Here is a 23,289-nt window from a genome sequence, read left to right as displayed (position 1 = left end):
CTTCATTTGCTATACAAAACTACAGTAGCTACAGGGCAGTGAAACGTCTCTTGAAGCAGCATTCTGCCCCCACTCTGCTCTGCGTGGGTAGGGGGCTCAAGGCACACTGCCTCCATTCCAGTGCCCCAGGGTACAACTATTTAGATATACCTCTGATGGGAAGGGATCAGAGCAGCATCCAGGGGGCAGGGTTTATCTTGTGGCACCGTCAAAAACTGCCCACCACTGCACTAGGCTATTGAGCTAAAACGGGGCTGTCCAACTTGAGAAGCACAAGCTGCATGCAGTCCACAAGGGTTTGACATATGGCCTTTGAGGTCCTGCCTGGCCACCACTTCCCCCTGCTTCTGCTGCTGCTGCTGCTGCAATGGCTGGGGTCTTCAGGTTCCCCCTCCCTCCTCCAGCTTCGGTTTCCAGCTCCCTGCTCCTGAGGGCAGTGTGGCAGGAGGGCGTCATGCTGCCCATGTTGTAAGCATGGCAGAGAGGAGCTAGGCTGCCCACACTGCAGGAGGACAAGCAAACCCAGACAACCCATAGGTCAGTGCAGCATGTGGCCCCTGGATGTCCAAATGTCGCATGGCCCTTGACCAAAACGTGGGAGGACCACCTTCCTCCTCCTCTCAGGCATCTCACATGCAAGGTAGGAGGATTTGCCAAGCTACAATTTCAGGACTTCCAGGCACCATGTACCTACTCAGCCTTACTGAGCATACGCAATAGCTAGCTGGATGCTTGTGAATCCATGCTGCACCAGAAACAGCATTGCAAAATGTGCCTAACTGCCAAAAATGGCATTTATCAAAGAATCACAGAAAATTAGGGTTGAAAGGGACCTCAGGACATCATCTAGTCCTATTCTATGCTCAAAGCAGGACCATTCCCAGCTAGATCATCCCAGCCAATTTATGCCATTGCATAAGTGAAATAGGATATAGCCTTTCTTCTTTCTTCATCTCCTCATCTACAAGTTTAAAGCCTAATATCCTAAACAAAAGACTCAAATTGCAAGTAGTAAACCAATGAGACTAAACAGAAAGTTTAAAAGATTGTATTCAAACTAAACCAGCACCAGAAAATGGAAATTTAACCCTAGCTCAGCTAAAAGGAACCTAAATTACAGAACACAATATGCAAGGAAACTGAGACTCTAGGACTCTATGCAAGAAGGCTACAAAAAGAATCCGTGCAATTGCTGAACCAATAAGCTTTAAATTCAATCATGACTGAAGACAGCAAGGCTATAAAGTAGAAAAACAATTCCTCTTTAACATCCCTAACCACAAAGGACTGTGAGGAGATAAAATGAGTTCTACTTTATTTTTTTTCAAATAATGAAGATGAAGCACTTTCAAGGGCTGAGTTATTAAAGGAAGTCACCAATGAGTTCAGGAAGAACAAGTCAGCAGCAGGCCAGGATGCTATTCATCAAAGAGAGTCCTGACACACTAGCAAAATATTCAGTCCTTCAGAAAAATCAACTACCACACAAACAGGCTAGAAGGTAGAAAACATACCTACAGAAACAACCCTGGGAGTTATAACTTACTAAATTCTTTCCACAACTAGTAAGGTAACTAGAATACATGCACGCACGCACACCCCTACACAATTAAAAGCAAAATTGTAAGAATAATGATGATAGTGGCAAAACCACCAGGTGTCTCTAATGCACTAGAATACAGCAAATAAATGAACATACAGTGAATGAAAAGGTAAAAACAGCTGAAAAAGTAAGAGATTCTCATGAAATGTTTAGACCATTTAAAGATGTATTCCTGATGAAAAGAAAATAACCATGTCTGAGAAATAAAATACTTGCTATGGATAATCTGACAGAGAAACACAGTTGAGTTGGAATAAGTAGCTCTGCAAAGCTTTTCCATGGCTGCTCACTTCCAGATTCCAAGACTTATCCAGGAAGGTTTACTTTTAACTAGTCAAATTAAAACGAAAGGATTTCAAAGTAAGCCATCCCAGCAAGAGCTTCTTGGGCACACACATGGTTTCCATTACAAATAATTGACAGCTGAAGAATGGGCTGAGGTATTTGAACTTGGGACTTATCCATTATCAGTTCTTATATTTGCATGAGGCAGCAAAAGGGTTTGACAAAACCTCGCAAGACGGTTTATCGAAGCCTTTAGGATGGCAGTCCTACCATATGTACTTTAGGAGAGGAATTCTGCAAACTTCATGAATTCTGCCAGAGAAAAACTTCCTTCTGCAAATTTCTCAAGATCCAGAAGACAAATCCCAGAGCAATTCCTTGATTACAAGTCAACTAATGAAGTGCTAAATTACATGTCTGATTCTTCTGTAGCCTTTTTTTTTTTTTTTTAAGTGTTCTTTTGACTCTCCTCTGAGGACTCACTATGCAAATAGTGGTTCACTATGAATTCTCCATCACCTCACGTCATACAGAAGTCATGGAAAAAGTTCATGCAGAACTGACACCATGAAACTTTTAAAATAATTTCAATATTAAAGATGCAGGTTATCTATAAATTTGGTTTTGTCTCTTAAGTTTCAGAGAGCTTTCTTCCTGAAGGATTCAAAACAAAGTTATATGCTACAGAAAAAACAAAAAAGGGGTAATTTTCAAATGCCCCTAACTCATGCTATTGCCTGCTTGCTTTCAACTTAACTTTTTCAACTTCATCTCATCTTTCTTCAAAGAGGAAGTCTTGCATGTTTGGAAGGGGTAGTCTATAATATTCCGTAAATCAGAAAAGTTGTATTTTTAATGCAATTGTTAACAGAGCGTTAGAGACTCCAGAATGACGCCATAGTCATTTATCAAAGATATTGTTTTACTAAATTATTAAGTCCTTTATCCTTCTATTAGATCAGTGGTACTCAGACTTTTGGCCCCAAGGACCAGGGCATTTCATCTGGCCAGCTGGACTTGAAAATTGATGGTGCAAGAGCACTGGCAGCATTAATTGCCATCCCGCCCCCACCACTAAATTTGCAGACCGACGCGGAGCCCCGCAGGCCAGATGACATGGTTCCATGAACACCGCTACATTAAACTGTCATATTAGCTGACAAGATGATCAGCAGAAAAACTTTCAGTGAAGCTTCCATTTCCAAGTTAACCTACTTATATAAAAGGAGCAGTTCAAGCCTCAGAGCTATTTAAGATTCAGGTTGATAGCACAAATCTCATTACACTTGGTTCAAGTTTTTCCTCAGCCAGCTACATGACTAGAATTTTTTTAATTATATTTTTATGGTTCAAAATCTAAATTATTTCTTGACAATCTTCATAATGTAGGCCAGACCATTTATAACCAGGTTCAAAAACCTTAATACATATATATTAGCACGATTATATGTTGGTATAATGTTATATAATGTTGGTATAGCCAGAATTGAGTAGAGGAGTTATTATTTAAAAGAAGGTCCAACTTACCCAAAAGTGTCCAAAAGGGTCTATTTTAAAAACAGACACCTCATTTAACACATTGACTTGAAAACTCCTTCTTTAGTTTGAGGAGGTTCTTTAAATTGAGGGGATATATTATCCCGATATAACCACAGGACTTCCTTGCCTTAAGTGCCATTTTAATCTGCCTTAAATGATAGAGATTCTCTAAGAACAAGATATTAAATATTCAAGTATTTAAAATTAAAAAATTCAAGCCTTACACATAATTTCATGTTTGGATTTATTTTTAAATCCTGAGGTTTGCAACTTAAAAAAATCTTCAATCATCATTTCTCGTTTACATATGCAACATGCCTCCAGTGCTAAATTGATACAGTTCTCTAGGGTACTACAAAGAAAAATTCTAATGGGTACAACAGCATAACAAACAAAACTAATCTACCGTTTCACAGCCTGAATTTTAAGTAGAGGCAGTTCTCCTAATTAATATGCAGTATAGGCCCTATATTTTTAAGTATAATTCTGACGATAGGGTAAAAATAATGTATTTTACCTTCCACCCTCATAAGCTTTAAGTCAACAACTATTTACTCATGCAGTTTACAGTAAAATTGCCAACTGAATTAGTTATTCAGAATATGAATAGATTGCTTCTGATAATCACACATATTCCTGGAAGAAAACATCAGTATTCCTGAACTGAACAATGCATTTTAGTACATTCTAGAAAATTTGAATGCATCAAACATGTAAAGAATACCTTTGGCTCCTCTGAAGGCATTACAGTAAAAAACTGCGTTAGACTTGAATACATCTATACTTGCGTTTTTAAAGATTTTATGGTATATCTTAACTGTGCTACGTACAGCTTGCACAACAGGGCCTGCTGGGTTGCCACCTTCCAATCAATTTTTCATTCAGTGTTTGCACAAATATGCTCCAGTACAGTTCTTTTATTTATGGTCCGTGGGCAGCCTGGAATAGTTCAGCTAAGGAATTAGATGAATTCGTTACAGGCCAACTAGTTCATCTGCTATAAAAAAGCAACTTCCTCAAATCCAAGATGTTTGTCACCTTCATTTTTTATTTCCTATTAAAGAATGTCTTCATCCATAAACACTTGGAGAGACAAGCAACATCTACTGAATTGACCACATAGTTGGAAGAGATGTTAGACAACTTTCTGGGCAATTGTACCTATACTTACAGACTCACTACCCTCCTAGTCATATGAGCTTTTGATAGCAACACTTAAGAAAGATGACCATCAAAAGGTTCAGTAGCAGAAGCAGAATCAAGCACCGGTGCCCAACTGCTCTGTACAATTTTCACTCTCCCATCATCTCCCTCCCTGAAGATGCAGAGAGAGGTAGTTAGCTCTGTTAGTCTGAAGTCAGGCAGAAGGAAAGGTAGGCAACTTATGTTATGATTCAGTTAGTCTTTAAGGTGTGCCTTTATCCAGTCTTCTCCCTCGAGAAGATTCAGCTACTGGATCCAACTACCTTCCCATCCTTTTTTCCTCAATGTGCTTTCCCCTCTAAATATACACATCTTGTTAAAGTATTTCTATCTCCCTTGCCACCTTCTTCTCCCCTTCTATTTCCTTGTCTTCCACTCCCTGAAACAGACCCTTCCTTTGTCTCTGCTTTATTCCATCCCAACAAAATCCCACACAAAAATTCACCCCTCCCACACAAACACTGACCTTTTACAATACAGAAAGACTACCCTTTTCATTATATCTTCCTTCTGCACTCTTTAGTCTTTCTTATTGACTTATATACTAAGATTTGGGACAGGCACTCTCTTACTCACTGTGGCAGGGCACTTGGAGTGGCTGGGAGTCATCTGACCCAGGTGGGGCCAGGTCTTGGGACAAGCCAAAGGTCCAGGTGGGGCCACTGCCAGAGAGGAAGGGGTCAGAGAATCTAAAGCCCAAAATGAGGACAACTGTGACAGACCCATCAGATGTAGAGGGGGGTCTGAGACAGTGCTGAGACCAGAGGGCCCAGAGGTAAAAAAGCCAGGGCCAGAGGTAACCTAGAGGAAAGAGAGCTGAGACCAGAAGGGGGCCATATGAGAGCAAGTAAGATCAGGGCTTAGAAAGAGAGACCTTGGGCCAAGGGAGCCCAGAACAGTGACATCAGCAAGGGGCCGAGGAGCTTGTAGCTAGAATCGTTGGCCTGGGACAGCATGGCTCTGCGGATGGAGATCAGGGCTTAAGCTAATCCTGGGTATAACCAAGAACTGTACCCTACTGGGGTTTGGAGTCACAGTGGTGTGACTGCTCATGGCAGAGCAGCCCCTAGAAAGTGCCACCAGGGCCAAACCCCAAAGGGCGAGTCTGGGGTGCCCTAAAACCCTAGTTTCTGCCCTAAAACCCTAGTTTCTACTGCCTTGCGGGTTACACCTTAGGGGGGAAAGGCTAAGGGAACACACCCCAAAATAATAACAAGAGCAGGACCAGATGGTCCAGTGGCCTGGCAGGGGCCGGGAATAGGGCAGTGGAACTGGAAGGGTCCAGCCGCCCAGTGACATTTAGGGTTGAAAGGGACCTCAGTAGACCATCAAGTCCAACCCTCTGCCCTGGGCAAGAAAGAGCACTGGAGTTAGACAACCCCAGCCAGGTGCTGGTCCACTCTCTTCTTAAATACCCCCAAGGTAGGGGAAAACACCACCTGCCTTGGAAGCCCATTCCAGACTCTGGTAACCCTCACCATCTAAATCTGTTCTCTGTCAGCTTGTGGTCATTGTTTCTAGTTACCCCAAGGGGCGCCTTGGTAAACAGAGTATCTCCTATTCCTTGCTGTCCCCCACCCAATGATTTTGTAGATGACCACAAGATCACCTCTCAGCCTTTTCTTGCAGAGGCTGAAGAGATCCAGATCCCTCAATCTCTCCTTATAGGACCTTACCTGTAGGCCCCTAACTATACAAGTAGCCCTCCTTTGGACCCTCTCAAGATTATCCACATCCATGTGAGAGACCAAATGGTCTGGTAGGACAGACAGAGGTCAAGAGTGAGACTGGAAAGGGGCTGGCTGAGAGACCTGAGGGCCCACAAGGGGGCTGTATGACAGACCAAAGGTCTGAGGGCTCAGAGGAGGGCTGCATGATTGTAGGCATGTGACAAAAAAAATGTCCACTATGATGCCATCTATGAGGTATGGGGCATGGTGTAGGGAGGGCATGGAGCCATGCAATTAGCCCATAAGGCAAAGGACTACAGCTACCAGGTGGTCATTAGAACAAGACCAGGTCTGGGAAGCCCTGGGGCAGGCTTCCTTTTAGAACCATAAAATACATCAACGTGCAGTGGGCGAGCAAAAGAGAGACTGTTCCCAGAGTGACTAGGCAGAAACAGAATTTTGGGGGGCCTCCAGGGGTTTATGGCCACCCCTAGGGTGCCAACCTGCTACACTCTCCATTTGTAAAGCTCCTAGCTAAGGAGACTTCCAGGAGTTATCCTGATAAATAACAGGATACAGTTAAAAACAGATCTTGACACAGGAAGTTTTACTACCTGTGTTATTCAGGAGGTTAAACAATTCAAATGGTCTTTCTAGTCTTAAAAAACACAACTCTTAGACAATTACTTTAGCATCCTAAAAGTATGGTTCCTCCCTTCACAAGAAACTTCTCTCTCACCTGTTTTTTGTAGAGCACTCACTATTTATACTGTAGGTTTAAGTATCTATATGTATATATATTTATTTATATGCCACACTATTGAAAGGTAACTGTTTTTTGCCTCACAGTGTAACCACAGATATCTATTAGTATTTTATATCTATCTATCTCAAAAAGCAAGGTTGAAAGAATTACAACCACCCAATGCTGTCCTATTTTGGGTAACATTTTATAGAAATCTCTGACTATTTACTCAGACAGTGTTATGCTCAGATAACTACCTTCTTATAAGAGATATATTTATATAATATACATGTCTAAAATTAGCTATATTAAAAACATTACTCCACTGTTTTTCAAACCATGCGTCTGAAATGACGTGAAAGTATTTTGCTTCTCTCAAAAGACTAAATGTTCATGATATGCAGCCATACTTACCATCACTGCCAGGCAAGAAGGATAAGCAGACATCCATAACAAATCCATTTCCAAACTGCAAGGTCTGAATGCAGTTAGCTAAAAAATGAAAACAGAGAAATTAAACACCGTATGAAGAGATGGCAGCACACCTATATCTGCATTGCTTAAATCTTTCCATTACAATAATGTTCTTTTTATTTTCAAAAGCTCCATTATTTTTATTGTTTGCAGGAGGAACTCCTTTAGCTACTCCAGTGGCACTCAACCCCTAGTCCACAGGTCAGATTCAGCCCACAGCATCATGTCATCCAGCCCACCAGGTTCCCCAGGCATCCAGAAATTTGGTGACACAAGTGGTGACATCACTCCCTTATTGCCCCAATTCCAGACCCCTGGGGAGCCCTGCGCCCTGTGTATTGGATCAGGTGCCCAAACCCAGCATGCAGGGCTAGACAGAGGCAATGCCAGGCCCCAAACCCAATGTGGGAGGCCAGGAAGGGGTGGTACCCCAGGGCCTGATCCCAATGCACAATGCAGGTAGGAGGTGGTGCTGGACCTGATCCTAGTGCATGGGCCTCCATCCAGCCTATGGGCCAGCCCTGCACCACTTATCTGGCTCACAGAGACAGAAGGCTGTGCACAACCATATAAGTCCCATGAAAAGCCAGTCACACTTTTGGCTGTGTTATCTTTACCATGTCTTTCATGTTGTGGAACATGCGTCACACAGATGCATAACACGCATCACATAACTACTGCCACTGTGACAGGAAGACCCAAGACCCAAAACCCAGAAGAGCAGTTCACTATTCATAGCTGACGCACAGATTATAAGAAAGTAAGGCTGGAAAGGACCTTATGGGATCATCTAGTCCAGCTCTCTGCTCAAGGCACCATCATCCCAGACTAAACTATACTAGTCAATTGCCTGCCTAACCAGCTCTTAAAAATTTCTAGGGATGGAAATTCCACAATTTCTCAAGGTAGTTAAGCCTGTTCCAATGCTTAACCACTCACATAATCAAAAAGTTCTTCCCAGTCTCCAAACTAAATTTTGTATGCTGCAGTTTGAGGCGACTATCAGTACTCCCATCCCCTACAGCCACAGAGAGAAGTCAGTCTCCCTCTCTTTATAATTGTCCTTTAGGTACTTGCGGGAGACAGTATCAGAGGCCTTGCTCAAGTCATGGTACATCATTACTGCTTACTTCTGTCCACAGAACTCATCGCTTTATCATAGTAGCAAATCAGGCTGGTCAGACATGAGTTGCTCTTGGTGAACCTATGTTGGCTGCTTCTGATCACCTTGTTCTCCTCCAGGTACTTGAGGACCCGCTTTATGATCTTTGCAGGTACTACGTACGGTCAGAGTGACTGGTCTGTAATTCCCTAGACCCTCCTTCTTCCCTTTCTTAAAGATTGATCCTATATATTTGCCCTTTTTCAATTATCCAGGACCTCATCTGACCTCCACAAGTTCTCAAAGAGGATACCTAAAGACTCCAAAATTGCCTCAGCCAATTCCTTCAGTACCCTAGGGCAGTAGTACTCAACCTTATCCCCCACAGGCTGGAAGGGCAGTGCCTGGTCCAGCCACAGGCCAGATACTGGTTCTAGCGCAGTACCCAGGGCCAGCAGGTGGCCACCATACAGCAAAGTGGTGGGGGGCAGCCCAGCCCCACAGGTGGGGGGAAAGGGAACTTTGCCCATCCCCACAGGGGGAGTAGGGAGGGATGTGACCTGATCCCACACAGCGGGGGAGGCTTGACTCAATCCTGTGGGGAGGAGAGGGCATGACCCAGCCACAACCCATCCCCGCAGGGGGAAAAAGGGACATGGCTAGACCTATGGGAGGGGAAGAGGCCCCAGCCAGCACCCCCCACCAGAGAAAACAGGATGTGGCATGAGCTGGCTCCACAGGAGGAAAGGAGGCATGACTCAGCCTCATGGGTGAACGGGGCACAGCCTGGTTCCAACAGGGTGTAGTAGGTGTGGGAATTTGACAGGGGGGAATATGGCCATATAAAATGGCCACTGCTGCCCTGCTGCCAAATTTCCTGAGTCATGGGGAGCCCTGCAGGCAAGATGTGATGGTTCCACAGGTCGCATTTGGTTCAGACCAGGGGTTGAACACGCCTGCCCTGGGGCATATCCTGTCAGCCCTGCTAATTTTAAAACATCTAGCTTCTCTAAGTGATCCCTAACATGTTCTTCTACTACAATAAGCTGTTTATTTCCTTCCCTATCTTACAGCCAGCTGCATACATCATTTAATACAGGGGCATCAAAGATACAGCCCACAGGCAGGATCCAGCCTGCGGAGAAACATTATCTGGTCTACAGTACTGCCTGTGGCTCTCAGTGTGACTCACAAGCAGCATGCACGGTGCACTAGATCAGTGGTTCCCAACCTACTTGTCATAGTGGGCCACACTTGCACCTTTCAAGGTGTTACGTGGGCTGCACCCACCCAACTTACTTCCTGTGTATCCATTTAAAAATATTTTCTATCTGTTATCTGACAGTGATGCAATACAAATCAATATTCTGTAATGCCCCTCATTTCTACACTGTCAAATGTCTTTATTTTTAAACAAGATGTCACATGGGCTGTAGCAGTGTGCTGACTGGGCCGCATGAGGCTCACAGGCCACAGGTTGAGAACCACTGCACAAGATGGTCCTGTACAGATGCCTGCAAAGGGGTGGAACAGCTGCCACATGCAGCATAGCCCTGCTGCAATGGTGTGCAGCATGGGCCTGTGACAACCAAAGCAGGGACATTATGCAGGGCCAGCCCAGGGGTCCTGTCCAGCCTGTGGACAGGCCCCACACTCTCTGGTCCACAGAGCAGGATGAGTGTGACACCACTGATTTAAATAGCTGCCTTCATTAGAGAAGACTGAAGTAAAAAAGGCATGAAATACTATAGCCTTCTCTGCATCATCTGTAACTAGACTGCCTTCTGCATTCAATAAGAGACCTATACTTTCTTTGGTCTTCCTCTTATTTCTGCCATATTTGTAGAATCCCTTTTTATCATCTTTAAAACATCTCTTGCTAGTTGCATCTGAAATCATGCCCTGGACTACCCAATCTTCTCCCTGCATACCTATGCTATATTCTTATAATCTTTCCCAGTAATATGACCAAGTTCCCACTTCTTATACAATTCCTTTTTGAGTTTCAACTGTCTATTGAAACTACTTTCATTCTTCTGTTGCACCAGGACAGCTCCTGTATCCTTACTACAACCTCCTTAAAAATATAGCCATTTCTCCTGGACTCCTTTCCCCTCTGACTTCCTTCAGGGAATCCTGCCCACCGGTTACCCAAGTATGTTATAGTCTGCTTTTCTAAAGTTTCATGTCTTTATTCTGCTGCTCTCTTCCTTTCCTTCCTCTCCTTACAATCTTGAATTCGATCATTTCATGGTCTCTCTCACCCAAGCTGCCTTCCACCTTCACATTCTCAACCAATCTTCCCTTTTCATGAGCAGTTTCCTCCCTAGTTAACCTCTCTATCATACTACCAAAGAGTTCTCCAACACACTCAAAGAATTTGCTGGACTGCCTGTGCATTGCTGCTTCCCTCCCAGCAGATGTCACAGTAATTAAAATGCCCCATTAGAACCAGGTCTTGCAATTTGGAAACTTCAGCTAATTGTTTAAAAAAGGTCTCATCCACCCCTTTCTCCTGGTTTGGAGGTCAATAGTAGACCCACACTGTGGCATCCCCCCTTGCTGCTCTTCCCTCTGACTTTTACCCAGAGGCTTTCAACAGGCCTACCTCCAACTTTGTATGCACCTCAGCATATGTGTATATCCCCTTTATATATACAGGATTTCACTGGACACAGCAGAAGATGGCCCAGAGGCATGGGTGGAAAGGGGCCAGGGCAACTAGATTCTGTTTTACAGCCCACCACACCTGCAGTACATACACAGACCTGTTGGAAGACAGAGGGTAGCATTCTGGGCCAGCAGGAAAACAAGGTCAGGGGGAGAGCTGCCCTAGATTCATAGATGTTTGGGTTGGAAGGGACCTTAGCAGATCATCAAGTCCAACCCCCTGCCCTGGGCAGGAAACAGCGCTGGGGTCAGACAATCCCAGCCAGGTGCATGCCTAGCCTCCTCAAAGACCCCCAAGGTAGACCCCCTACATATACACGTTACTCTATATCCTTGTTTCAAGTACAGGGCCCTAATCTGCTGCCTGCATAAGCAAAGAGGCAACAAACCCTGAAGGATTTCAAGAAGGGGCAGTCCTAGCATTGTATGTAGCCACATATATGGATCTGCCTCTGCAATCCAGGGAAAAGGAAATATCCTGCAGTTCAGCATGTGAGAAGGGAATCTAACTGCCATCCTTGCAAATTGTGCCGGGGCTGATAGTCATGACAGACTGTATTCTTCATAAATGACAGGGGCTCACTACTGTGAGTCACTCCTATGTAATGCCTCGCCTTCAGTGAGTTGATACCAAGCTGGCTAACTGACTGAAGCCTATTAAGGCTGAAGTGTTGCTGTAACCATGATGTTTCATAGGAAATGAGAGAAGCAAGGGGGTTCTTTTGGTGATCTCTTTTACTGGACCAAGACTGTAGTTAAGAAATATGTTAAACAAGCTTTCAGGCACACAGTACCTTTCTTTAGGTACCTCTGTGCCTGAAAGCTTGTCTAACATCTCTCCCAACTACTCAACTGGTCCCGTAAAAGATATCACCATAAACGTTGTTTGAAGCTTTTTAAACAATTGATTTTTCTTGAAAAACAAAACCCAGCTCATTCTTAGAAGAGGTTCTTCAAAGACTGTAGTGTAGGTACTGTATTCAAAATATGTATATTTTCACCTGTTTTTACAAATAGTGATTAAGTCAGTATAAACAATATGGAAACTTACCTTCTGACCCCTTCTTAGTCCAGATTCTGACAGTTGAGTCAGATGCTGCAGAAGCTATTAGCAGATTTAACTCATCTGTCTGGTAGACAGCATCTACCGCACAAACAGCATCTGTGTGGCCTTCCAAGTGAATGCATTTCACAAGCTGAACATGACAAAATATTGCAAGATTATAGAAACTATATAGTTATAGTTGACTGAAAATGTGAATTTTGTTTTCAAAATGTACAGTTGCTAGCAAACAGACAATGACAGTCAGAAAGTTTCCAAACAAGTAAGTGTGACACTGAAAATATGAAAAAAAGTATGAAAACACTGAAAAAGGGGTAAGTATGCATACCGAGAATGTATACGAGATAGCTTGATGAGACAGTTCTATGAAGTCTTTGGACAAAATAAAAAGGAGAGAGAAAGAGGTAACTTGGTTACAATAAAAGAGGAATACTCCTTAAGACAGTCCTAAGACAGTCCTTCCAAAACTACAGATATCATAGAAAGAGATCACTATAGGAAGCTAGGTAATGATAAATATACAATTTGTCAAAGAATTTCCTTTCCATAAGGCTCATCAGAAAGTGGAGTACATTACTGACAGAGACAAGGAATAATGAGCTGAATATGTTTTAGCTTAAAACTACTCTGTAAGAGAGACTTACTACAATTTTTTGCTAATTAAACGTTACCTTTTAAAATCTTCCCATTTTTTTAAGGGATAAGCAAAAATGTTATGAAGTCAGAGGCAGAACATATACATATTCACTTTTTTTTAAATTTGAGGAACAGATTATTATAAAGGCATTAACTGATAAAACAAGACCACATTTATGTAATTAATTAGGTTCAGTGTCCTTCTGATGCAGACATATATGACAACGTTTTCTACAATACACAGCCTATTACAACGTTTTTAAAAAACTACCTAAAATATATTAAACATACATAACTGACACTAGATGGGCTGAACACAATGCAGATTTTAAAGAGTTCTGCACTCAACTACTAAATTCCATAACTTTATTCCCGATTTTTATTTTATTTTATTTTTTTCCTATTGTGATGCAAAAAAATCTCTAACAACCTCTTTCATAAATATGTGTTTAGGTTAGAAATCTGGATATTTGGTTACAAAGTTCTAAAAAGAAAAGCAATAAAATCAGAAATGTTTCATGAGCCATGTCTCAACCTCTTTCTCATATATTTAGCTTAGGCTTTGACCTCTGTCATGGAGAACACTGATCCTAGGTAACTAAAGGAAAGGTTCTATAGCAGACCATTCTTTCAATTTCATTTTTATATGGCTCCAGTTCTTGAAGTAAAAAGGTCAATCGAGATTTCCATAGAAAATGGAAAAGTAGGCCATGTATGTGCAAACTGTCACGTTCCTTCCGAATCTGCTTTAGATATTTTCTGTAAGTTAAGCGCTTTCCTGAGAAAGTGAGAAATACGTGGTATGATCTGATCAAAGCCCTACACCCATGGTCACGCATGTTTCAACATACTTATGGTAGACAAAGGTAAATAAAGGCCCAACATTTCAGCTGGATAAAGCTACAGAAAAGCATGCCTCAAATAAGAAGAAAGAGATTTTAAAAAAGTAGTAAATGCTTTATGAAGTCAGAAGTGAGGAAAAATTACCATTTGAGGCACCTAGACAAAACAATGAAATTTTTAGATGAAGACTGTTTTGAAATGAATCACTAAAAGAATAGGAGCAAAAATATATAAGACCATTAGATGTAGTTATGTGGCAGAGCAGAAAAAAATTTATGCTTATGCACAACTTCAGAAAGAGAAGACAGGAGATGCTACAGCCAAAGATAAGCTAAGCTATAAATAAGAAATTCAGAGGTATGTTCTAACTAATTGCACTTAAATGTTTCACAGATATTTTTCTTTAAAAATTAAAAAAAAAAAAAAAACATTTCAAGAACAGAAAATAATTTTGGCCTACCTGAATATTCTGTATTTCCCAAACGATGAGTCGTTTATCAGTTCCTCCAGAAATTAATTCCGTTTCGGCAGCTGTAGAAAAATAATTTTACTCAGTTAATGCTGTATGATCTCTTCCTTATTTTGATTGCTGTTATAAAAATCAGTGTTGTTTTGGTTACCAAACAACCAAAATTCATCTCATGATTTAGAATGTACAGAAGGTAAAATTCCTCTAAACGTAACATACAACTAAAATTATAGCCAAGATAACTAAGGCTGCTAAGTGCAATTTAAGAGTAGGCACAATGTTGAATACTACTACAAAGTAAACTCACAAATACATCTGGTGAGTTTTATAACAACATGATGAAGGACAAATTTTTTTTGGAGTACACTGAAGAACAAGATGCATCTAAAGCTTTTTGGCTTGGTGTACATGTGTGCGCATGTGTAAAAGTCTCAAGTCTAAAGCAAAGCTTTACATAAAAGTTTAGTACCCAAGTTCTCAGCAAATAATTTCACCCAAGTTAATTTTAACCAAACAAGTTATCAGGAAAAAAAAAAAAAAACTCTTCTTCAATTAGAAGTCAAAAGGCAAAGGATAGAAAACAGGTTAACACAGAAGTCTTTGATAAGAGCCACTTCCTTCCCAAGGCAATTATTTTTCTATATGCACCTTCAGTGCCTAGCCTGCCAATAATCCTATCACTCAGTTAGAGAAGATTTTATTTCTAAAGAATGCTCCAGAACTGTGCAGAAAGCCTAAAAAAGCAGAAGTATTTTTAAAAGGTTTATACCAAGGCATTTTAGTATAGGAAGTACAACATAACAAGACCTTCAAGCTAGGTTTCTAAACATTTTCATTTTAGAGGACTTTCTCCAGATCACAACTTTCCTAAGCCAATATTTGCCAGCTGAATAACAGGCATCACAAAACCATATACAGTACTGAAAATACAAGGAACTCCAGATTCCCAAAAATAGCCTGGAAGCAGAAGGCATGTTATACAGTATTTGATATACTGTAGTTAATCACATTTTCAGTAGTATTTATCTAGTTTACTTGAATGCATTTAAAAAGGTTGTCATTCATCACAAAACAAAAAGAAAAATTACAAAATTAATGATCAGAGAAGAAACCAACCTTAGGACATAAAACAGACAGCCTGATCAAGCGACCAATAAATAAGCAGAAGAATTTCTATTGATTTCAGCTGGTATTATCATCAAGCCCCATGCAGCATTTTAAACTTGAGTTTTTCCTTGGAACTAATTTAAAAGACGTTTTTTGAAAGTAGTGTTATAATAACCTGGTTTATTGTTTCCAATTCTATTTTAAAGAATTGTTAAAGTAACTTTCCAATTTCTACACTGCTGAATTTAATGTTCTGCCCAGCAAGTGAGTGGGGAAGAAGTAGGGGGCAGGAGGCATGCAGAACCAAGAACATCAGAAGTGCCCTCTAGCACTTCCTGTGGAAGAACATAGAAGTTATCTTCCCCCAACAGAATGGAACAAATCAAAAGGAGTGAAACTGACTATACAAGAAGCATTTCAAAATTTATAAACAAAATAAAGTTAGAAAAATAACTTCTGTAAGAAGTACAATTGAAATAACAATTGAAAAATATCTACAAAATGATCTAATAAACTTGTTCTTCAAAGAGACTCTCACATTAAAATGCTGCAATGCTTTACGATAATTGGTTCTTCACTATTAGGAAAGCAGAAGGAAGGAGAGATGAATGAAACTGGCAGGGGGTTCAGTGTTTTTAGAAAAAAGTTCCATCTCTCACCCCCTTATTGGAAGAGCTCAAAAATACAAGCACAAATCACTGGAGCAGAAGAAGCTGGCTCATAGGAAGAAAATACTATATTCTTCATCAGGAGAAGCTACACAGAGAAAAAAAAGGAAAAAAAAATCAACATTCAGGGTCTTTTAACTCTTCTGTGTATTCTCCAGAAACTCTAGTAACACACAGTTGCAATGAAGCTGCAGCCTAAGGCAATGGCTACCATGGTCCAGTACTGCTGTGGCGGAAGTCTAAACAGATGCCTCTGTTCTCCAGCAGATCCCATGGTAACATTTCCAAAGGACAGAAAGAAACAATATGAGAGAGAAGAATATCTGTGACATTTCCCAATAATAAACTCCCTGCTGTGCATTTTAACAAACAATTTGTCCCAAGACAATCACAGTAAAGATCAGTAAAAACAGGGACACTCTCTGGCACTTTCTGGATGGCCATTTTTTTACTTGCTTTTCATGTTGGTTTTAATTCTGCTGACACCAAAGATATCCCAATGCATAGAAAGGATAGGAAGTGCACCAGGAAACTGGTCTAGCTAAAGAGTGAACAATGGAGACTCAAAAAGGGATCCTAAGAAAAGTGGAGACTTGGCCATATTGCTAGGGAAGAGTGTATGGATACACAGGGGAGGGAAGGAGTAGATATCAGGAAGGTCAAGGTACGATTTGCAATACAACTAGGAACAAATGTTAAAGGTAATCAAAAAGGATTTTTACAAGTGTGTCACAAATAAGTGGAACACCAAAGAAAGTGCAGGTCCCTTACTAAATGCAGAAGACAATCTAGTAATGGATGATGGGGAGAAGGGTAAAGTATAAAATGCCTTTTTTATTTCAGTCTCCAGAAATACCCACTATCAGATAACAAGTGCAGTGGCTGTGAGGACAAAGGAGGAGATAGGCAGCCTACAGTAGGGCAAGAACAGGTTAGGGCAGGAGTGTCAAACCTGTCTTGCCCTATGTGCCAGGTGAGTGGTGCAGCACCAGTCCATGGGCCAGATGAAAGGTACAGGGTCAGTCCCACATGCCAGACTGGGCTCACAAACCACCTCCTCTCCCCTGTCCTGGAACCAGCACACATACAAACCACTTGAGGACCTGGTAGAAAAAAGCATGACATCCCAAACATTTGGCTACCACTGCAGAAACAAGACAGTACCAGGCTTCTTCCCATGGTGCTGCTGGACCTCCAATGCCACAGCTCTTGCCCCGGTGTTTGGCAGCCAAGCCAGTGACAGCTGCAGTGCTGGAGCCTCAGCAGCACTGTGGCTTCTTCCTGCAGCTAAAGCCAAATCCCACAAGAAAGCTGGTGCTACAGCCCCAGCAGCACCATGGAAAGAAACTTGGCACTTCGGGTGCTTGGCTGCCACGGCAGGAACAAGCTGCAAAGCCAAGCTTCTTCCCATTGTGCTGCTGGGGCTTCATCACCACGGGTCACACCCAGGTACTTGACTATTGCTGTGGGAAGGCCCCCCATCCCAGCCAGGGTCAGGGCAAATCTTAGCAGCCAGATAATCCAGCTCTACAGGCCGGATCTGGCCTGTGGGCCACATGTTTGACACCCCTGGGTTAGGGATTACTTAGAGAAGTTGAATAATTTCAGGCTCACAAGTCCAGATGGGATACACCTTACAGTATCAAAGGTATTGGCTAAAGTAATTTCAGAGACGTTGGTTATGATCCTTGATAACACACGGGGGTCAGGTGAGCTCTCAAAACACTGGAAATGGACAAATATAGTGCCAATCTTTAAAAAGCAAATGGAGAAACTAAGGAATTGCAGACCAGTCAGTTAGTCTGACCTCAATACCTGGAAAGATCATGAACAAGTCATCAAGATGTCTATCTCCAAGCACCTGAAGGAAAAAAATGTGATAAGAAACAGCCAGCTTGGGCTCACCAAAAGCAACTCATGCCTAACTAACCTGATTTCCAGCTATGAAAAACTGTGGAAGGGCAGTGGATGGGCTATAACTTGACATTAGCAAGCCTCTCAACACTGTTTCCCATGACCATCTCATCAGCCAGCTAAGAAAACAGTCTAGATGGTTATGTATTTATTTTACAATACTTTCAATTCAATCATTGTGTTCCAAGACTAGTCATCAATGGCCTTATGTCCAGTTGAGAGTACTAAGAGATTTCCAAGGGTCTGTCCTGGGTCCAGTACTGCGAAACACCTTCACTAATGATCTGGGAAGTAGGATTCCACTTAGCAAATTTGGAGATAATATCAAGTTGGGTGGAGTTGCAGACACTCTGAAGGGCAGGGCTAGGATTCACGATGACCCAGATAAACAGAAGAAATGTGCTGAAATGAACCAAAAGGAATTCAATAAGGACAAGTGCAAAGTCTGACACTTTAGACAGAACAATCACATACACAAATAGAGACTGGAGAATGACTGGTTAAACTGCAGCACTGCAAAAAAAAAAATCACCTAGGGGTCAGAGTGGCCCATAAGCTGAACAAGCCAACAATGTACTCTTGTTGAAAAAAAAAAAAAAAGAGGCCAATAGCATACTGAGTCACATTAAAGGAACATCATTTGCAAGTCAAGGGAAGTGATTCTTCCACACTATTGAGGCCTCATCTGGAGTAATTTGTCCAGTTTTCAATCCCACACTTCATGAAAGATGTGGACAAACTAGGAAAAATTAACAGGAGAACACCAAAATTATTAGAATTGTAGGAAAGTAGGGCTGAAAGCATAGGTGACTCATGCCTCCTGAGTCGGGGGGGCACTTGCCCCCCCAGCAACCAGTCAGCGACCGAGGGTGGGGGTGGAAGATCCCCCCCCCCCCCCCGCAGCTGATCACACCGACCCAGAAGAGGCAGCGGCACACCACTGGCACTTCCAGGCAATTCGCTGGCATTTCCTGGTGGACACGATCGGCCATGGGGGGACCGCAGGGATCACTTTTCCAGGCGTCCCCACTCCCTGGCCAACGCTCAAGGGTGGCACCAGCACTCTCGCCTGCCACCTCTGCCTGGAAACATTGGCTGTCAGGGGGTGCACATGCACCCCCATACACTCCCTACGCATTGCCACTGACAGAAAGATATCTCATACAGTTACCTAGTCCAGCCCCCTGCTCAAAGTAGGGCCATCCCTGACTAAATCATCCCAGCTGAGGATCAGTCCAATCTGCTCTTGAAAATTTCCAAGGATAGAGATTCCAAAACTTAACTTCTCTAAGCAGCTGGTTCCAATGCTTGACCACCCTCATAGTCAGAAGGTAGGTTACAGTTCTGGGAAACATGATTTATGAGAAGAGGCTACTGTTCCTGGATCCGCTTCTGCCCCCAGACCCCTGCCTCCAGACCCCAAAGCTATCTCCAGACTTCTCACTGCTGCTACCACAGCGCCCATCCCCATGCCCTGGGTTGGATCTGGCCTGTGAAGAACCCTGTGAGCTGGATCCAGCCAGGGTCCCACGTGCATCTGACACTCGTGATGCATGTCAGAAGATCCAGCACCTCACACAAGTAAGCAGAAAGCACTGGTAACTCAAGGAACTCAAGCATGGCTTTGCAGTGTGGTCACACATGCCAGAGCTAGGCTGGTAGTGGAGGTCCCAATCTTTCGAGTTAACTCTGCAGCAGTAACAAACCCTAAGTGCTGAAAAGAAGTCCTTTTTGGTGTTTGTATGTATGGATACATCCCCAATTCACAGGTGGGAGACAAAATTTTTCGCAGATCACGTCAAACCATAGTTATACCCTAAAACTGAGTGGGATCTTTCGAAGTCCATACAACCTAAGAAGCCAATTGCATTGTGTTGTTACATGGACAAGAGCCAGAGCTGGCACGCCCAAGGTTCAGAAGCTCCACACAAGTCCATGGAAAAGACACACTGTGCTGACAGGGGACAAAATGGCATTAAGAAATTCAGCAGGGGGAGGAAAGGAATATTACTCACTGCCATCTCTTCTGCGAATCCACTGCACGCAGTTGACACGGTCGGTGTGGCCGTTCAGAGTTGCCAGCACTTTTCTTCTCTGAGAAAACAAAGAAAAAGAAAACAACCCAAAGTTTTGCAGCCATTTGGGTGGGAAGAGGAGGTGGCCAGATCAGGACCCCAGCACAGCACTTTGTCACTGCTTTTAGTCCCACAGAAGCAGGGCTGAAAGGGACCTCCAGAGGTCATGTAGTCCAGCCCCCTGAAGCAGGATCATCCTTATCCAAACTGTCCCATACAACCATAATCTATACTCTACATAAAACTCCCTTAACTCTGACACACCACAGATCTAACCTCGCAACCTGCAGCAGGTAAAGCAGGGGAACCACAGCAGCCAGGGTCCTACTTCTATGAAGAGCTATCAACATTTGCCCAGGGGACCCCAGGTAAGCAGCCACAACCTTGCTTCAGAAGAATGCAAAAAAAACCATCTGACCAGGGGGTCAAATTCTTCCCTGACCCCACAGACGGCAGTGACGGGTCTGACCTGTCAACACCTGAGTGTTGGGGCAAGACCCTGTGGCCAGGCAACTCTGGCTCTGGCCCCAGCAGGAGCACTGGCACCCTGCAGTCACAACCCCGGCCTTGACGGCAGCCAACACTGCGGGGAGGCTTAAAACCCCGACACACATTTTATTTTCATTGTCGCTTGCTGTGCTTGCAGGGGTTATTTTGTGGGGGGTCATTTGATTTCCCCGCTCCCTCAGTGTTCTGGCTTCCACCTTGCTCCCACGGCCAGGACCCCCATGTTTCAGGTCTCTTTAGAGTGCGGGGGGGGGGGGGGGGGGGTTGTAGCGGAGCGGCGCCGCGTGCGGGGCTGACGTCACGAGGGGGGGGCCCTCACCTCGGGCGCGTAGAGCGAGATGGAGCGGCAGGAGCCGAAGGCCAGGAGCTCGCCGCGACCCCACGACACCACCCCGGCACCCGCCCGGCTCGCGCAGCACGCGGCATGACACAACTCCAGCTGCACCGGCGCCGCCATGCTTGCCCGCGCCGCCACCTTTGACCCGACGGTGGCCGGTAGGCACCGCAGGCGGGCCCGGGCGGGACTACCAACTGAAGCCCCGCCCTCAAAAGCTCTCACGTCACTACCTGCCTGCAGAACTCAGCGCCGCCTGGGCCCCCGAGGGGGTGGGGTCCGAGGAAGCTCCTCCCCATTCCCCTTCCAACGTTGCGCCGCCTTGTGCTGTTTGCGGCGCATGCCTACTCAGTGCCTGTGCAGACGGGCCCGTAGCCCGGCTGGGGCTGGTGGGGAAAGGCTGGGTCCCTGACTTTGTTCCCTCTAGTTAAAAAGAAACTTGGGATGCGATGGGGCCCAGGGTTTGGGTTACTCGTGGACTGGGTTATTCAGTTTCAGGCTGAAGCAAACACTAAATTAAAGGGCGGTGGAGTGAGTGAGTGAAATAGCCTGCAGGTTGTTAGCAGGAGCAGTCACAGAGGGGCAGTAGGGATAACTTGATGGGTGAAACACAGGGTGGCCTTCACAGAGGACAGTCCCATTGTCCTCTGTCTGCTATTGATGTGAGACTGGATTCTCTCTGAGAAAAATAGAGGACATAAAGTGTTAGGTTTTCATATCAACAGAGGAGCAGAAAACCAGAATGTTTTCTATGATGGCCTCTCTACACTGGAGCATCAAGACCAGGGGCAGGCAAAATGTGGCCCGTGGGCCAGATGTGGAGTGCCAGGCCATTCTGTCTGGCCCGTGGGGCCCCTAAAAAGTTTAGAGAGTTAATATTTATCTGCCCCTTGCTGCCTGTCATGCAGCCCTCGATGGCTTGCCAAAACTCAGTAAGTGGTCCTCTGCCCAAAACAACTGCCCGCCTCTGATCAAGACTATTAAAAAGGAGAAAGAGCCCTTAGCACCTGTGAGGTGAAGAGTTTGGAAGGGATTAGGGTGACAATAAGCCACAAAGTCAGTTGGCTTCCTCAGCACTGCTTGACCCTTACAGGCAGTTGGCTTTCAAGTTTGGGTGGAGCAGGAATCAAAGGGGGAGGGAGGTACAAGTCCCTGGGGGCAGATCCAAGAGGGTGCAGGGGTACCATCCTGCTCCAACCCAACTTTACAACCAACCACCTGGGAGAGGCAGCAGCATTTCTAGTTAGGCAGCACTGAGAGAGTCTCTTGTCTTTGTGGCTCATGATTATCTCCTTGATTCCTGCCAATCTTTCTCCTCTCCACAGATGTTAGCAACCCTCTCCTATTTAATGGTCGTGATGTTCCACTGTTCAGAGTATCCTTTCTTCTGCCATTTTGGTGTCTGTTGGCCATTCCTGGTAATGTCTCATGTCTGTTGCACAGCCCTGCAGCCTGCTTTTACTTGTAGCTGAAAACCTTAAAGCAAGTATGATAATGCTAACTCACTTTACTGTCAGTCATTTCTACACCTATCAGGCACACTGTCACGATGCTTAAGAAGGCTTAATTTTGTTTTATGAATGAATAAGGCATGTATATTTAACTATAATGACTACGGAGCTAATGACACACTATCTTTGACTTTTTTTGTTTTTTGCCTAGCGTATTTTTTTAAATGTTATATGAAATCTAGCAAGTTAGTGCACATTCCAATAGCTGTATTGGTTTTTGCTTTGATCTTAAATTGAATAATATAGGAATAGGTCCCTAGCATATTAAAGAAGCATCTAGTTTCTCTTTAATTGGAGAAAAACACATTTTATGTGATGATGTGCCACATCATCTCCACCCCCCTCTCTAGATCTATTCACGAACATGAACGTACTTGGATGTGAAGGTACAGGGTAAGGTTCCATAACCTGCTGCCTATGTACACACCCACAGGCAAGGAAGAAATGTGTTCTACTGTTCATTTTATGCATTGCTTGTTAAATGTGTAAAAAGAAAAAGGAAAACTAGTCCCCATGATAGCTTAAGTGAGAATCGTAAGAATTTTCTCATAATATGATGGATGAGTTCATGGACTAGAGAATATTTATGATAGAAATGGAGTAATGGATCTGCTTGTTGAGTGACAAAAATATTTGTAAGCAGGATACTTGGCCTGCTGCCTTAAACAGGTGAATCAGTTTAGCTCTCAGACCAGTTTATTTCATCATGGAAATGACCTTAAATCCACAAAATAAGACTAACCAAAATGTTCTCTCCTTTCCAGACTTTAGGAAGGGCAATTCTGGCAAGCTGTCATCTTCTCTACATTTCTCTCCTGGGGTTCTAAACAGGCTTTGTAGATATCCATCTCATCAACTGGTCCTCAGTTCC

The 23,289-nt window shown here is 43.5% G+C and overlaps 1 protein-coding gene across 1 annotated transcript in view; it reads right to left on the bottom strand.

The window, feature by feature from the left end:
• ELP2 (elongator acetyltransferase complex subunit 2) overlaps positions 1-21,112 on the bottom strand; it is an 88,329-nt gene extending 67,217 nt beyond the window's left edge. Inside the window, exons 1-5 of the mRNA XM_090039094.1 lie at positions 20,893-21,112; positions 20,007-20,085; positions 14,294-14,364; positions 12,343-12,487; positions 7,460-7,537 (exon numbers count right to left, since the gene is read on the bottom strand). Coding sequence (XP_089895220.1) covers positions 7,460-7,537; positions 12,343-12,487; positions 14,294-14,364; positions 20,007-20,085; positions 20,893-21,030 — 511 coding nt within the window. The 5' untranslated portion in view covers positions 21,031-21,112. The remainder of the gene's footprint in view (positions 1-7,459; positions 7,538-12,342; positions 12,488-14,293; positions 14,365-20,006; positions 20,086-20,892) is intronic.
• Between the last annotated feature and the right edge of the window lie 2,177 nt (positions 21,113-23,289).

The sequence above is a fragment of the Crocodylus siamensis genome, chromosome 3 (genome assembly GCF_052110815.1).
Source record: "Crocodylus siamensis isolate JL-2025a chromosome 3, ASM5211081v1, whole genome shotgun sequence".
NCBI classification, from domain to species: Eukaryota; Metazoa; Chordata; order Crocodylia; family Crocodylidae; genus Crocodylus; species Crocodylus siamensis.
The sequence above is the reverse complement of the archived record's forward strand: the minus strand, read 5'-3'. Positions and strand labels throughout refer to the sequence as shown.